The 18,815-nt window shown below is 32.3% G+C and overlaps 1 protein-coding gene across 32 annotated transcripts in view; it reads left to right on the top strand.

The window, feature by feature from the left end:
- Positions 1-18,815, top strand: part of ADGRL3 (adhesion G protein-coupled receptor L3) — a 798,980-nt gene that overhangs the window by 277,004 nt on the left and 503,161 nt on the right. For 31 of the 32 annotated variants that reach the window (XM_070505775.1, XM_070505772.1, XM_070505777.1 and 28 more), the window contains one exon: positions 7,660-7,883. The exons of the other annotated variant lie outside the window; for it this stretch is intronic. In XM_070505775.1, the coding sequence (XP_070361876.1) occupies positions 7,811-7,883 (73 nt within the window). In that variant the 5' untranslated portion in view covers positions 7,660-7,810. The remainder of the gene's footprint in view (positions 1-7,659; positions 7,884-18,815) is intronic. 32 annotated transcript variants of the gene reach the window in all.

Below are 18,815 nucleotides of genomic sequence, written 5' to 3'. Positions count from 1 at the left end.
TCCTATTTTGCCTCTGAGGATTGTCTATATTATTTTCTGCTGCTCCTCTCTTACTCTGTAGACCTGAAAAATCAGATAACTTTCAGTTCTGTAATAGGTTCTGTCTTTTACCAGCTCTTTACCTTTTTTTTTTTTTTTGGTGAGAAAGATTGGCCCTGAGCTAACAACTGTTTCCAGTCTTCCTCTATTTTGTATGTGAGCCACCACCACCGCATGGCCACTGATAGACGAGTGGTGTAGGTCTGAACCTGGGAACCGAACCCGGGCCACTGAAGCAGAGCATACTGAACTCAACCAGTAGGCCACCAGGGCTGGCCCTACCTGTTGTTTTTTTTTTTAACAACAACCATTAACCCAAGAATGTTTCTCCTCCAACTGCTATTTAACAAAATCTTATCCATTCTTCAAATTCTAGCACAATTACATTCCATTCTTGCAGGTCTTCTGGATCTTCCAAGCTGTATCTTCTCTGTATTTTTTTAAACTCTCTTTATCATGTTTGTATTTGTATTTTGTTATTTGTATTTCCAGTGTTATCTCTCCTCGCTTTCTTGCCCCCATCATTCTCCTGCTTCTCCCTTTCCTCCTCTTCCTTCTTTAATGAAAGAATTTGCCATAAATTTCTCATATACCCTCTATGAACAAACATAATTTACATTGTTTGCATTCATTAGTGATTTCTTGGAATACATTGCCAAAGAAACACATATGTGGGTTGACTGAGTTCAGTGTTTCTTGAAAACATTCAACCAGATGATTGAGAATTTGTCTTCTGTGAATCTCCAAAGGATCTAGCACTAAGAAAGTGTTCATTGCCAGAACTTTCAGTTCCTTATTGCTTCTAAATAGACTCAATAATTAAAAACTTTTTAATAGTTATTTAATATAATGCTCTTTGACTCCATAAATATTGAAAGAAAGGAAAGATCTGTGAACCTTATTGTAATGCTTTTATTTTCAGAGTCAAAATGTTAAGAGAAAGTGTTTAACTTAAAAAAACGAAAATGGTACGATCAATAGTAGGACCCAAACTAATAGTGCTTTACAATTCTCAAGTTTATTTACTCACATGAACTCTCTCAGGTGAGAAATAATACATGTAATTCTTTTGGCAAACAACAAGAAAACTTTACAGGAAAAGTGTATTTTTAGGTTTCAGACCTTGTAAATTATAGCTAACATTTCAAAAATTCTTTTACTGAGTCTAAACTCCTTTAAAACTTATTTTACTTCCACACAGTGATCATCACACCAAACATTTTAACATTTTATAGGATGGTGATGAGAGGAAGTTGTGTGGTAGTCATCTAATTTTTCATCTTCCTGCACTACTTCTTTTCCCGAAGATTTAATTATATCATAGAGCTCCCGTTCACATCAGAAGGAGTCTTCTATGTAGAACTGCTTTTGGAAAGACATTTTTGAGAGAAAAGATGTCATCCTTCATTTCACAGGGCATGGACTATAAAGCATTGCTGTGTATGTGCTTATAATTGTGCAATATTAGTAAATCATGAAAACATTGCAATCTTAAATTTGAATAATGAGTGTTAAAGCCCCTCATCTAAGCACCTATGAATAATTAAATACTCTAGTTGAAATATATTTTCCAGCCTTATAAAATGAATATTTCTCAGAAATACTTGGCTCTTTTTGGTTGGTATGGATGGATCTTATTTATGAATGTAATGAGCCAAGTGCACATAAATCATGATTACCTAGATGCTCTGTTATGATAACAGATATTTGCTTTATTTATTTAAGGTAGTGACAAATGATTAAATGAAATAGGTAGGTTAATCTTTTTTGAAATTTATATCACTTCAGAATTTTATATCCTTAAAAAGGTAATTTATGGAGGGGGATTGTGATAAATGTTTGATTTTTTAATGAATATAATTTCAAATCATTTCAAATTTTGAATTCATGTGCTAACCCTGGAAGAATACAGATAACCCCCAAGTAATATTTATAAACATTTCTAAAGTAAAGGGTTTTTTGAGGTAATAGCTATAATTTCCCTATATGTAATGAGAAAAAAATGCTAAATGAAAAACTCCTGTATTATAATTAGCATTGGAGTTATAAGACTATATACCAATTAATTATTAAAATAATACCACATGATGTTTTATATGTTTGACATGGGCAAACGTGTAAAGAAAATGACCTCTAAAAAGACGTGGCATAAACAAGTAAATATGCAAAATAAAATATGGTTCAATAAAAATTTGTAAAGTTTATATGGAATAGAATTTGTAGTTAGCAAAAATTGTGATAAGTGAACATTTAATAGTTGGGAAAATGTAAAAATATTATAAAGAACATATAGTATATTGTCTAAGTTATTCTGAGAGGAAAGTGTAATAACATGCAATTTAATTTTGGGAAAAATTGAGAGTAAGTTATCTAACAGAAATGTGATTAAGAGTAGCTAAAATGGGGGTAACAATTTTAAAATGGGTGACTTTTAGATTCTAGTATTAGCCTCTATTTAGAGTATACAAAGGAAGAAAATATAAAATGAAAATAGAGGCTTTCAGAAATGATTTAAGAAGAAGGATATATGAAAAAATTAAACAAGAAAAACAAATGATGACACCAGAATTTAAGGCGAGAGTTTTCCGAAGGTAAAGTCAGTATATTATGTTTAGGAGATGAACTTTTGTTTCAGCAATAACAAAAAAATTCAAATATCTTCAGAGTATAATTGTGCTAGATATGAATGAAATTCAGTCTAAATGTACAAATAAGGGGTTTTCCATGTAGTTTATGAGGAAAGACTTTAGTTACATAAAATATTTGTGGAATATCTTTCCATGTTGAGATTCTTTTTCACTTTTAGTGGAACTTGAGTCAAATCACATAGCTTCATGATTATGATCTTAAATATTGATGATGTAAATTAGTATACTTTGTTCAATCTCACCTTTTCATTTTAAATATTGTGAAGAGTGGTGAAGTTAGGCAGTTGTTTGAGGAAGAGAAACTTGAAGTACCTCATCAAGGACTGCACTCAAAATATATTCTTTCCAAGATTCGGACAGGGTAACAGGCAAAGCTATTTGCCATATTGTGATAATCTTTGATAAAAGTTAGAGGTACTGTCTTTTGAGAATAACTTAAAGCATTCATGTTTTGATTTATTAATGGAAATTAGCATAAATAATAAAGTATATTTTAAACAAGATAAATGTCTGATAATCCTCCTTTATAAAATCTCACTTTGTTTTAGTATGCCTTGGTCAGCTGTAGAATTCTCAAGGAGAGTGTGCATACTAGGTAGCTGTGTTATTAGTTTCCTAAACGTGTAAATGAGAGGGATGTGGGTCTGGCAAGTGGTCTATCCCTCAGTTTTGAAGGAATAAAAGAAACAAAGGAAGTTGGTGGATGACAGACACAAACTGACAGATATGCATGATCACGTGACAGTCTCACTCAGACAATAACTTATGTTATCTTTAATCCTCACAACCAACCTGCAAGGTGAATATTTTCTCTCTTTTCTAATTGAAGAAACTGAGATTGAGAGAGGTATGCAAACTTGCCCAGCCCCAGAATATTAGGTCAGCATGATTTTAAATCTCTTGCTCTTAGCCACAAAAGAAAATCTGACAGTTTTTTTACTTTGTGTTCCTAGAACATCTCACATAACAGATATCACATTTTGCACAGCACTATAATTATTGGTGAGTGTACCTTTTAGCATTCATGTTTTACTGCAAGTGGTTTTAACATGATGATTACATTTGAGGCTTGTAGCCACACTCTCCCCACTTGACCCATAGTCTTAGCACAGAGCTTTGTACAAAGAGAAGGCTGAGGAAATTTTATTGGAGATGGAAATACATTTTGAAATTGACTTGAATGCTTTATATCATTAGTAAATCTTTTTTTATGAGTGATTATCTTGTCCTATATGACTTAATGAGTCCCTAATGCCTTTTCTTGGTTTTTCCTTTTTATGTGATTTTAAAGAGCTATGTTTCAGAAATGACTTGAATGAAAATCTCTTTTATATGAAGACTGATTGGTTTGGTAAAGTTAATGACAACACATGAAAAAAATCATCTAAGAAAGTTTACATTTTTTTTAAATGTTTGTGTTCAAAGAGCAGTGGTTTATCTTTCTATAGGTGATGAACAGTCTTATCTTTCAAGTTATCTATTAAAATTCATACAGTTGAATTATGACTATTTATTATATGTGCCCCCAATTAGCACCTTATTTTGGGGCTGTGGCTGGGAGGTGGGCAGTTGGTGAGATTGGAGTGTGAGAATATGTTACCCTCCTCAAATGATAGCTTCTATTCTTCTAAATTCCTTTCCCCACCTGTTTACACAATAATCATGAAAATAAATTCCTATGCCCAAAATGAATGTAAAATATCTTAGACGTGGCTTTATTCCTTGCTGTGAAATCTTAAACCCTTATTATAAATAATAGATGTGCACTTTCTCATCCTTTCTATAAAGTAACTTTCTCCTATTGCTTCATCAATGTAAAAATATATATCATATGAAATAAACTATTATGGTTTTCATTAAAGCCAGACTTAACAATAGCAATACTCATATTTCACCATGGAAATAATTTTCCCTGTTCCTCCAAGGGATACAATGCTGTTACTAGGCTGCTTTCCTTTTTAAACATGTCTTTCTTCTTTTTTCTCTTTGTCCCTCCACTTCTTCCTCATATATCCATACTGTTCCCAAGTTCTTCACTCTTCACGATCAAATAACATATTTAAGCAAGGCCTAAGTCTTCCTTGGAAACTCGCTACATTGTCCCTTTCCCTTGCACAGTGAATACGCCTAATTACTCTCATGTTTTTTTTTGTTTATTTCTACTTTTGAGAGAGGAAAGAGCACTGATGTTGGAGTCAGACATTTGGTTTGACAATCTTGCTGCAATACATGGTTGATTTTCCTCCTCAGTAAACATGAGACAATATTATCTGATTTATAGATTTGTATGGAGAATTAAATCAGATAATAATATAATATCTAGAACATTTCTTGGCATATGATAAGTACTAAAAATATGTTAATTCTTTTTGTTATCTTGTGACTTTATTTACTGTGTTCTGTTTTTCCCACTACAGTGTGAGTTGTGAGAAAAATTGTTCTATTTCATTTGCATTCTCAGTAATATCTACTATGATAGATATTAGTATATATATTTTTGAAATAATGAATAAATAACTCACCTAGACAACTGCTCACAATTTTTTTGGGTGGCAAAATAGTTTTATATATATTTATCTTATGTATATATATGTTTGTGTTTGTGTGTGTATATGTGTGTGAATACACACATCTCCTGATGCCATAGACATAGAGTGAAAAAAAAGACAGTAACTGAATGTTGAGAGTTGGGTGCGGGAGATATTGTTTGTTTGTTGATATATCAGTCGATTTGAATATCCTTCTTTGAGTATCTATTAATTATTACATGCATATTAAAGAATGCAATTTTAAATTAGCAATTTCTTTCAGAATTTATTTTCAGAAAGAGTTATATACTTATGACAATTAAGAATAAGTTCTGAATGTTTTATTTTAGAGAACATGAAATGAAAATGTTGCATGTGATTCCTTTCCACATAGTTTTATCTCAACCACATTTTTCTTATCAGTGCTTTCCCTATTGTAAAAGTAAAATATTATGAGATTGTCTGTTATGAGCTTTGTTTTGTATAATGTCTGTGGGATTAAAAGGAAAATATTTATATCTGTTGTGTCCAGATTTAGTGTTCTAGGAGTCCATAGAATAGTGACTCAATAAATATTTATGAGTTAAATTATCAAATGGTCTTGCTTTGTACACATCCACATTAAAAGGATGAGTAGGATAAAATTGAAAACTAATGAGATGTATAAATGTTGAGACATATAGCACTTATTACTTAGACGCTGCTCTGGGCAGTACATATTTTTATGTATTTTATATAATTTTAAATTATAAATTTAACTCATTTAATGTTCATATAACCATATGAATTCAGTAATATCACTCTTTCCCATTAACAATAGGAAACCGAGGCACTGAGGTGTTAAGTAACTTGCCCAAGATCACAGTACAAGTAGAGCTAGTAATTGAGATCAAGTGGTCTTGCTCCAGAATCTCTGCTCTTCGTGACCATTAATATGCAGTGCGAGACATTCAGATGAATCTGTGTAATTTTGCCATATAACCAAAGCAAATTTTTCAGAAATATTTTGGCATTTATTTTGGCAGAATGAGGTTTATTAATACAGTCCATCAGTAAACTATTTTGAATATTCCTTTTCAGGAAAATTTTATGTTTGTACTCAAAATGTGAAATTGTTTTAAATATATGTCAATCACCAGAACAAAAAGTAGAGAGAAAAGAAAGAGAGAGAGAGAAACGATGAAGCGATTTGTATGTGATTGATTAGTTTTAAAGGTGCAGACTGTTAAAGACAACATCATCAAATTTTGTTTCATGTTCCTTCAGTATTTTTATTTCCTAAGATAAATCTGTACAGACTTTAAGAGGAGGCAGCTATCCCAGTTTGGTTCAGTAAATAACCTTTTTAATGCTTAAAATTTTTAATATCTTCCATATACCTTTAAGACGTTTAAGCAAGATTCCTCATCTTAAGTTGTAAGATCCTAGAAATTAGGCTGCGTGTTTTATTCAGTATTCTATCCTGTGTCCCTAGCCTAGTACTTTGTATTTCAGTGGACACTCAATAAGTCTCTGTTGAATGAATTTATTATGTTTGAGTGTAATTAACTAACATAAATCTTTGGTTTTCATGGATCTACTTACAAAGATGCTTAGAAAAGTAATATAGTTAACATGTAGAATAATTTCTGAATGAATATCAGGGCCTAGAATGAAAGTAAGGCTTATACATTTAACTTTTTTTGTTTTAAACTCATGGTATTGGTAAGGAATGAAATTTTTTTACTATTTTAATATTAGCAAAAATTATATTTGTGGAAATTGTTTATACAAAGCAAGTCCCAAATCTATTTATACATTATAAAACCAGTATATTTATATTAATTTGTCCAGTGAGATAGAATTACTTATTTCAGTCAGTTTGGGGGCTGGAAAGTAAACACTGTGGTAATATGTGCAGAAATAACATTCTTTAGATTACTTACTCATTTTTATATATGACGCCTGTATGCATTAAAATAAAGAAGGGATAGATGGTTACTAGACTTGTCGTGGTGATTGTTGCACGATGTATATAAACGTCAAGTCACTATGTTGTACATCTGAAACTAATATAATATTGTACGTCAACTACACTTCGCTAGAAAAAAACATAAAGAAGGGAGGAGGCCCCATAGCATAGTGGTTAAGTTTGTGTGCTCTGCTTGGGCAGCCCAGGCTTTGCAGGTTTGGATCCTGGGTGCGGACCTATATGCCGCTCGTTAAGCCATGCCATGGTGGTGTCCCACATGGAAAATAGAGGAAGATTGGCACAGATTGTAGCTCAGGGACAGTCATCCTTAAGCATAAAGAGGAAGATTGACAATAGATGTTAGCTCTGAGCCAATCTTCCTCACCAAAAAAAAAAGAAGGGAGGAGGTATACAGATGTTCTACTCAGAAAATAAAGTTTCTAGGAATTAAGAATACCTTATTTGATAACCCATTGTTTTTTCTTGTTTGCAGGATTCAGAATTGGGATATTGGTGTTTCTGTTTTTGAGGAATATTTCTTTTTGAGTTTTTTTTTTTTAATCATCGGTCTTGGAATACAGAAGAGGAACTAGAAATACACTATTTTGTTTCACGTTTGGAGCTCTCACTCCTGAGGCACTCTCATGCCCGAGTACACAGCCATGTGGCCATCACAGCTACTAATCTTCATGATGCTCATAGCACCAATAGTTCATGGTAAGCCCTTTACTTAGATTTTTGTGTGGTGCTTAATGTTGTCTCACTTTTTTACACTAGACTCTTTCTTCTAAATCTTTGCTCTGTCATTTTGCAGCTTTTGCCTACCATATATTAAAATGGTATATATTAACATGGCTAAGTAAAAGACCATAATGTGTACCTTAAGCTGCAATAAATATCATTTTAAGTTTGATTTCTTAAAGTGTCTATTGAAATTTGTGTGTAACCAAAAGGTTTTTTTGTTTGTTTGTTTTTTAAAGAACTCCAGCATGTTTTAGTCTTTGTTTATACCACTTATGGAAAATTAGCTGAATTGTACTTAAAAATAATATTTAATCCAGTAAGTATGCACATTTGAAAGAAAACACCAAAAAATTTGCTTTCCCAAACCACATAAATATTTATTTCTGAGTGTTTACTACTCGGTTCAATCTTTAATACATGCAAACGAAACCTTTCAATAGTGGGAAACTGTTTTTGTTATATACATTTTAATTCAAATAAGAAAAAACAAACATCAAAATGATATTAACATATGCAGAAAGATAATTTTACTGAAACATGCTAATATACTCATAAAAGACTTGTATGCTCTGTTCATTTAGACCTCTCGGTGTTTATAACACAAATATGGTAGTTAAGAAATGATATACCTTTGCAAATTTTATAAAACATACAATATTCAATAAATAAACAAAAGACAAATTCTGTACAACTTAGTGTAATATTCCCTGATGCTCTATAAAAACTTGCAAATTAAAGTCTTTATGTTCTGTTTTTACAGTTTAAAGTTTTCCACTACTTATCATCGGTTTTGCCCCAACATGAAAATGTTATAATAAAGTTACTATGTCATACATTAATGGTACTTATAGCAAAGAAAAAGGGGTGCAGCTCTATCTGCCACTGCTTAGGAGGTCTCAGAATATTACAGTGTAGCAAGCAGCTGGAATGAATTTTTAGCCTCTTCTCACTTTTCGTTTTTAATTGACTACAGAAATCTATTGCAGTTCATCAGCGATGCAATTCCAAATTTGGCCCATATTCCTAAGTTTCAACATGAATGGCATTCTGCTGTCATTATAAAAACTAGATTAAGTAACTTCTGTCTCTTTTGAAGTTTTCCTCTAAGGTTCCCCTGATTTAACACATTTATTTCTAATAAACCACTCTAATATGAGGTAGTTTTTTTTTTTTAAAAAAAAAGAAGAAAATTATACCACCATCTAGTTTTAAGCAATGTAAATTTGTCAAAATTTCAAAATGTTTCCTGAATTCATATACTGATGGAGCACTTGTACATTTCACATAATTGAGCACAGAGAACATTTGTGATATGGGACAATAAAAGAATTATATCACTTAACAAGTGCTTTTCTAATTATCTGTCTATCTAAAGATGATTCTAATTAGGTTTTTTCAGGTTATAAAAATGTCTCACTCAAAAGGTCATTTTGAAGATTAAGTAAATAGTATATGTAAAGAATCTAGCATAGTGCATGACAAATATTAACTGCTTGAACATGTTAGTTTCCTTCATGATGCTATCTGTCCCTCAGTTTATTTTTGTTCCAGTAAATTGTAATGACCAGGAATTAGCTAACCATGAGAGCTGTGTCATTTGATGTTGATACTCATGGGACGAAAATACATATATATATACATACACACAATTCATGTTTTAAAAAGTCAATCTAAAATTACACTTGTTTGAGGAAGGTAGGTTAAAAATAGCAAAAATAGACATTTTAAGAAAAAGTCTTTGCAGAGCTGAAATTTCTGGCCTCTAAAAACTGACACCTACTGTGTATTTCAGTGGGCCCCAAACATAGCTGAGCAGTAGATCATGGGTCTTGGGTTGGGACCTGTATTGAACACACACGCACACATACACACACACGGAGTCTCTCCAAGTACCTCTGAGGAGTATTTTAAAACCCCTAGTAGTGCACATGGAAAATTGACCTGGTATATAAAATATTTGGGGCTAAAACCTTAAGTAATCATTTCCATTTTATGTGAACTATTTTCTGCTATCTCGATTTTGAAACATATCAGGCTGAACACTGTAGAAGCGTTCTACTTGTAAATTTTACCCTTATTACCTTGTATAGGTATTTTAAAACTTGCACCAGAGAAAATGCACATCAGTCTTGTTGGCCATCTGTAGAAGGCATCTCCATTGCCTTTGAGGTATCACTTCTGACTTGTCAATAAAGGCTTTCACATGAACAACCTTCTGGAACCCAGTTTGTGCACAAACAGAAGAATGTATGAACCTTTGATCAGTGCCAAAATCTGACAGGGTAGACATTTCCAGACTCCCCACCAATCCTGGCTTAAAGGAACACTGCACAGTATGGAACCTTAGACGATTAAGTTAAAATGGATAGAAGTACTCTTGTTTTCAAAACATCCCCTGTAGCATCTCGCTGCCTATTGTCGTTGAGATGCCCAGCTTTATCCCTCCTGACCATAGAGAATGCATTTTTCTGCTTGTGACCTGAATTGCTATCCCATTCTCCAGAGCAAATAAAAATGATGACTACTAATTTTATACCCATAAACTTTAGATGTATTGGTACAATTAATCCTCACAACAGTCTTATGGGTTTAATATTAGTAATTATTATTATTATTATCGTTAATTTTTTACAGTAAAAACATTGAGGTACAGAGTGTTAAAGGAACTTGACCGAAGTTACACAGCTGTTATGTGACACAGAGGGATTCAATACGAAGGACCTGGTTTCTTGAAACTCTGGTCTTACTGCATGTAGATAATCAATTCCCGTTAAGGCTATTCTTCCCTACAGAGAATCCCATCTCCACTCTCCTGGTCATTTGGGAGCAGGTGAGGCAGAAACGCAGCTCACCTGCCTCTTCCATGTTCTGGGCACAGACAGATTGGGCTCTGAAAACTGACAGACCTAAGATAAAATTCCAGCTCTGCCACCTAGTAGCTCTGTAATTCTGTTACTTTGTAAACTAGTTAAATAGCATTTGTCACCGCCTGTGAGCTGGAAAACTATGCCAGCTGCTAAAGATATGGTAATGAATAAAAGATTCCTAATTCTTCCCTCAAAGAGCTTACAGTAACATAAAAATTTGTAAGCCTACTTTTCATCTACAAGAATGAACATTTATTCCTTGCAAGTTATTTCAAGGAACAGCTAGAATAATATATGTATAGCTTCTAACATAGTGCTTGGCATTTGGTAAATCTTCCTTATATTTTATTTTCCTACCCCTAACTACCTTGAAATAGAGCTAAACCTCCTGAGCATTAGATAAAGAAAATGCATAATTATCCTTATTCTTACCCTGAGAATTGAAAAAAATCTTTTTATACTTGAATATTTGTTTTGCCAGAAATTTCTTAATACTACTATCTAAACAAAATTATTTAAACTGATATGTATGAAGGCTTAGTATATAACTATCAGTGATACAAAGTCAGGGGTAGTTGTATATAATTGGTAGTATGTAATTATCAGTGATACCTTTTTTGCATGATTTCCACATGGGTAAAATTAGAAACCAAGCTAAAGAATTAATTCTGAATAATGTTTACATTAGTTGAATAGTCTCTACATTGTCCTAGAAAGTCTGGCCAGTATTTTATAAAGAAAAACAAAATTAATCAGTACACTCACATTGTGTATATATATGTACACAATTTTTTGATTAGGATGTGTCTCTGGTTCTATGTTTATCTGTCCATATTTTATGTCTCTGTGTACCTCTGTATTTCTCTTTTTCTGTTTTCCATGACTGTGCCCCCTTCCTATACAGCCATAAAACACTTATTTATAATGCAGTGAGACCTGGCAGCAGTAAAGAGAAGCAGCTAAAGCAGATGGCCAGTTCTTTGCTGTTAACTAATGAAGGGTTGCGTGAAGATAAAGGATTGTTTTGTTCTATTGATGTGGTTGGGAGCAAGGGAAAAGATGGGAATCAGAGAACAGTAATCCAGTGATAATGCAGCCACCTAGGGCTCATCCTGATTGGCAGGAAAGGGATACCAAGGTCCAATGTGGATCTGGGCTGGGAGATCTTGTCCTGGGAGGTGACTTCGCCCAAGCCACAGTTGATTGGGAGTGGAGAAGGTGATTGGGGTGCTTAGATCTTTTAACTAAGTCTTATCTTAATTAAACTGTACTTATAAATTGTGTCACAATTGAAAAGATAGTAAACAGAATCATTGGAGCTTACTGTGGGTAAAGGGGAGCAATATTTTTTATGGTACCTTTGCAGAAAAAAATATGGTTTTAAAAAATTCTTCTGTAACCACTATATGTGTGGTTTTTTTCTGCTAGTCTGTTTTTTGTTGTTAAGGTTGCATGTGTATTTATATATTCATGGACTTTACAGGCTAACTCGCTTTTTATTATGTTCAAGAAGTTTATTATAATAAACAGTTCTTAGGGACAAAACAATGATGAGATGCAAATATATTTAGTACTATATGTTATGTTATTTGCATTTTATTATTAATCTGTATTTTACAGTTGTAATTCTATTTAATGTGTCAGTGATTTAAAATCACACCCATATATTTTTTAACTTCTAATAAGATGTGAGGCTTTAGAAAGTACAAAATTTCATTTTACTACTTAATAACATAATTCTTTTTATGAAGTGTTTTATTAATTGCGAAAAAGTCAGGTTGACTTCTAAGCTTTGCTTAACTTTGTTATTTTTAGAAATTAGTCATCTTTGAAATGTTTATAATGTTTGCCAGCCTAGGTAATTTGTAATACTTGCAGTAATATCACTATTTTTATGGTTAAATACGTTATACAGAAAAATCTTTGTCGTGGTCATGATATATGAGGTTACTGCGAATGCATTGAACACTATCTGCATTAGCCACTTGGTACTGAATTTCAAAATATTTATTTCATAAGTTAACTGTGCAATCTCTAATATATCACATTATAAACTACAAATGGCTGATAGCTTTCCTCTGTAAGAATGTGTTTAGAAACCTTCCCTACGTACTCGGCATACAGGTTAGCAATTGGAAAAGAATTTTCTTTTGCCTTCACACTTGCAAAACATGTTATATGTGAATTTTATTGTAGTGATACTCTATGAGTAACATGTATACGTTGAGAGTAAAATAGCATCTTCTTATTTTTAGACTTTATATGTTGTGACTGTTTGGGGTTTAGGATCATATCTTATTTTTTATATTTCTTGGCTTTGGTGTAGACTGTGACTGCCATAGGGTAGTCTTTGTACGCTTGATATTGAATGAATTTAAAAATATTTCGATATATAATATATAAATACCTAATTATCTGTCTTCCTCTTCTTTGCATTGCTATTTACTTTCATTCTCAATGTAAGAATATTGCTCTTACATTTATAATTTCTTATAAGTAATCATAGTACATTTTTCATGCATTTATTTCCTTCATTCTGATTGGGAAATGATTTCTTAAAGACAAACCAAAAAATTGAAATGCAATAGGAAAGAGTCTCATTGATTTGTCATGTAAATAAGAGACTATGTACTGTATTCTGATCTGTTTTAATTTGACGGTATAGAATAAGACCCTGTTGAAAATAGAGTTAATTTATTCTCTACTTTTTTCAGATTTTTAATTGATAAATTGAAAATGAACTTTTAAAATTTTGTTAATAATTACAGTTTTGTTTTATTTGAATGTATATTCCCCCATATTGTCATCATAGCAGAATTAGTTTCTTTAAATATAGAAAATTGTCTTCCTATCAAGAAAAATCTATCATATATGGAGGATTTGATCAAATAAGCCAGGCTAGTTAAGGATTTACAACATAAATATGCTAGTTGTACTTAACAAAAGTAATAGATAGAGGTCTTCATATAAAAATTGGCTCTCACAATGACATTTGATAAGCTTTCTGTGTTTATTTCATCTACACATATTACAGTTTGTGGTGATTTGAATATCATAATGTCAAGGTTGTAAACTTACTGGTAAAGTACAAGAACATAGTCTCATATATTTCTTTGTCATTAACAGTATCACCTACTTTATTATCAAAGTAATTCTCCTTACACAAATTTAAATCAGAAGGCAAAAATCCAATAATCCCATGACCCACTGGTATAATTTGTTAGATTTTTCTTGCAGTCATGTATGGGTACATATTTTTTTTAAAAACTGGAGTAAGTGAAAAATAAAATTTATATCTTTTGTTTTTACTTAACTTTAAAATGTAGACATTCCTATGCTCTCATTAAAATTTTTAAAAATTGTATTATTTTATCATATGAAGGAATCATTGTTTATCTAACCATATGTTGATGGCTTAATATTAAAGGTCATTGATATATTACCATTACAAATAGCACTATAAAGGAACATGCTTGTATAGAAAATTGGACTATATTTCTGTACCCCTAGAAGAAAGTCTCTTGAGACATGGAAATTAAAAGAATGATTCTCTTTTAAATTAATTAATAACTACCTTAAATGAATGGTAGGAAATGATCAATACAACCTTGTTTGTTACTAGTACAATTTATTTAAAACAGTTCCATAAGTTTTGGCTACTATAATAATCAACAAAACGTAAGTAGAATAAATATTCAAATATTAATAAATAATCATTATTTGTAGAAGTATAATAATCTAGAAAATTCAACAAGTAAAAACTTTATCGGAATTAATGAGAGCACTTTGAGTTCAGATATATGTTTCACTCATATATATGTGTGTATGAATATATATGAGTATATATATATATATATTTTTTTAAAGATTTTATGTTTTCATTTTTCTCCCCAAAGCCCCCCGGTACATAGTTGTGTATTCTTCGTTGTGGGTTCTTCTAGTTGTGGCATGTGGGACGCTGCCTCAGCGTGGTCTGACGAGCAGTGCCATGTCCGCGCCCAGGATTTGAACTAACGAAACACTGGGCCGCCTGCAGCGGAGCGCGCGAACTTAACCACTCGGCCACGGGGCCAGCCCCTGAGTATATATATTTATACACACATATATAAGTCAAAACAGCAATGAAATGCATGAGTTATTTAGGAAATATCATAGAAGGAAATGTATGGAACCTATGAGAAGAAAACTCTGAAACTTTACTGGGAGTTATAAAAGAAGACATGCCATATACCATGTTCCTGGATGAAGACTGAGTACAGCAAAATTGACACATATTTCCAAATTAATTTTTAGATTTTTACACAACTGCATAGTACCAATGTGAGCTTTTCTATATAGGATTTCAACAAAATTATTCTAAAATATATATTGACTATTAAACAAGAGAAAAGTTAGTGAAAAATGAAAAGAGTAATAGGAAGGCACTTGCCCAATTGATTATAAAATATATTTTATAAAAATACAGTAATGAAAGATAAAATCTCAAAATTAGGGAAGTTGATCAATTGTAAAAATGAGATCCCTGAAACAGCACTGCATTTCATATGTTCTATTGGAATGTGATAGGAATGACTCCTCAGAAAATCAAATGTCTAGGGCAAGAAGTAGTCAAGAAGGGATCAAATTGTGTGTGTGTATTTCAAATTATATATTATGAAACTTCTGGAAGAAGCCTTCTTTGAGTTATCTACTTTAATCTCCATTTTGTAACAATGTATTAGATAAAATAAACTGTGCTATAGTCTCAATAGATTCTAAAATTAATAATGGCTTCCAGAGAATATGTTCTTATACATCAAACATTCCAAGGGAGGTGTTTCTGGTCCGAGTGTGTGTGGGGGTGTGTGTGGTGGTAGCAGGGAGGTCATTCTATTGCTCTCAGTTATTCAGAGACCCAGTGTAACGGCAAGAGGCTTCCAAAGTCGTTCTGAGGGTCATTACCTCCAGTTCGCAGGAAGGAAGAAGGAGCATTGTGGAGATTCTAATGGAAAGTTTTAGGATATGCTCGGAAGTAGTGTACATTACTTCTGCTCACATTTCCGTTAAATAAAACTTGGCCTCATAACCACACCTATAAAGGACTTTGAAAAATGTAGTCCTCTTGTCATAAAGGAAGAAGAAATCTTTTATGAATATCTTTTATGAAGAAAGGAGCTTTTTTAAAAAAGAAACTGGATCTAATGCACTAATATCTTTTTTATTATGTATAAGTGGAGAGGTTTTTTTTTTACAGCTTTATTGAGATATATTTAACATGCTATCAAATTCACCTATTTAAAGTGTATAGTTCAGTGAATTTCAGTATGCACAGTTGTGCATCCATTACCACAATCAATTTTAGAACGTCATCAGTCCTCCAAAAAGAAACACCACACCCACTGGTAGGCACACTCAGTTTCTCCTTCTCCCAGTCCTTGGAAACCACTAATCTACTCTACTTTCTGTCTCTATGGATTTGCCTATTCTGGACATTTTATATAAATAGATTCATACAATTTTTAATCTTTTGTGACTTCTTTCACTTAGCATATTTTAAAATCTATGCATATCATAGCATGTATTAGTACTTAATTCTTTTTTATTGCCAAATAATATTCCATTGTATGACATACTGCATTGTATTTATCATTTGTTGAAAATTTGGGTTATTCCTACTTTCTGGCTATTCTGCATAATCCTTTTCTGGAAAATTCATGTACAATTTTTGTGTGAACATGTTTTCACTTCTCTTAGGTATACACCTAGGAGTGGAATTGCTGAGCCACATAATAACTCTATCTTTAGCATTTTGTGGAACTGTTAAGCTGTTTTCTAGAGTAGGGGTACAATTGTACATTCCAGACAGTAATATGAGGGTTCTCATTTCTCCACATCCTCACCCACACTTGTTATTGTCTTTCTTTTTTATTTTAGCTGTCCTAGTCAAGATGGAGTAATATCTCACTGTGGTTTTGATTTGCATTTCTTTGATGCGTAATGATGCTGAGCTTCTTTTCACGTGCTCATTGGCCATTTGTATCTTACTTGGAGAAATATTATTCAATCATTTCTCAATTTTTAATTTGTTTTTGTTTTTGAGTTCCAAGTGTTCTTTACAGAAATATCATTTTTAGAAAATACCAGAGGATATCATTATTACAATACATTTAGATTTAGGAGTTTTTTAGACTCCGTATTGTAAGAGAGGCTTTTTGCCTGGATTTCACTTAAATCTCCTCTCTTTACATTCATTTGAAACCATATACCGTTTGTCTAGCCTCAGACCACCTCCTCTTTTATTTACATATTTGATTCCTAAAAGTTGTTCATTAATTCAAGTTTTTATTATGATGACAAAAACTAGTAATTGGCAATGATTGAAACTTCACTCTGTGAACTGTATAGCAGTGACAAAACAGCAAGGTAATTCATTGGGCTCTTCAGTGGTTTCCAATTACTCCTCCTTAAGAGAGTAATAAAGAACAGTAACCTTTAATTGTGGTGGCAAAAATATTTTCTATTTTTCTTCTCATCTGAATTCTTGTCCTTCCAGATTTTGAAAATCCTCTTATTTATATTTTTTGTATCTTTGCTCAAATTATATTATAAATATTGAGTCTTTCATTTTATTTTCGTAGACTTTTTCTCTAATATGTTCTGCAAACTATTAGATGCCCCTTTTACTTCATCTCAACAAAGTGATGCAATTCATTATGTCTCCCTATCAAATCTACATATTGTATATTTAGTGACCCCTGGACCCACTCACATCACATCTTTAAAGAAACAGACAAAGATGACAATCAGAAGAGAACCTGAGGCTCTATATGGCAAGAATCCTAGCGAACTTGCACTATTTCAGTCCACTGGGCTTATCTGAAATATTGCTATTTGGGAAGAAAAGATTAGGAGAAAGGTAAATAAAGAATGAATGGTTTATAAATGTTGATGTTGAACAGATCCTGCAGTTTTAAGCAACTATGAATGGAGGAAGATGTCAACATATTTAGAAAGTAATATTTACATGAAGCTCAGAAACTGAAGTGTACAATATTGTCTAATGGAAGCTGTTTTAGGATCCTAATTTGCATGGTCCTATTGAATGAAGAGAATGAACTCAGGCCTTAGAGTCTAATTCCATTTCCATTACTTCCAAGATACAGGATCTTAACCAATTTGATTCACAATTTCCTTGATTATCAAGGGGATAATTAAGTCTACTTGTTATAGTATGAGGATTAAGAACAATAATGTTTAGAAAGGCCCTAACACAAAGCCTCACACATTTAATCCTGGGAGAATGTGGTCATTAAAACATACCTTTTGGAATTAGAACTAAAAAAACAAATGACTGGATAGTAACCAAAACTTAACATACAACACTATCTTGGGGTCATTTACTTTTCATAGTGTTTCTCAAAGACTGCATTGTATATTCTTAATCCTCAAATGTGACAGTTCCTTTAATTACGAGCCTACACATTTGTACACCATTCCATCATTATATTCAGTAGTCACTCACTGGACTGTAACTAAGTCTTTAATGAGTTACTAAAGAACATCTTAAGCTTAGATCAGCATTAAAAAAATGTTACAGAGTGTTGAAAAGCTATTCAGAGTACAAGCGTGTTGCCTTTAATTAGACTATAAGCACAATAAAATTTCCTGTCTTCACTATTCATCCCAGATTTGAAGAAATTGAATAGTGAGTGACAGATATACCCTGACTTTGATATTATTAGTTTAACGTGAAGTTAAAGGGGATAAATATGTTGAGCTAAATTAGAGAAATCTTTGATTTGATTATATGCAAAGATAAAAATAATATGCAAAACCGAAATAGCATTTTACAATGATCCATTTTTTTTCTTGGACTCAGATGACTTTAAAACAGACCAATTTTATTGTTGCATTAGAGAATAACAGATGACATGAGGAAAAGAAGATGCAGATATGATTAGATCATGTAGATGAAAAAAAAACCCTCTATGTTTATAAAAAGAATGAACAGTTGGCTTTCACACGTTATTGCTTCGCACCAAGCTGTTAGAGATACCAT

This window comes from Equus asinus, chromosome 3 (genome assembly GCF_041296235.1).
Source record: "Equus asinus isolate D_3611 breed Donkey chromosome 3, EquAss-T2T_v2, whole genome shotgun sequence".
In the NCBI taxonomy this organism is placed as follows: Eukaryota; Metazoa; Chordata; class Mammalia; order Perissodactyla; family Equidae; genus Equus; species Equus asinus.
This window is presented reverse-complemented; position numbering and strand designations above follow the sequence as displayed.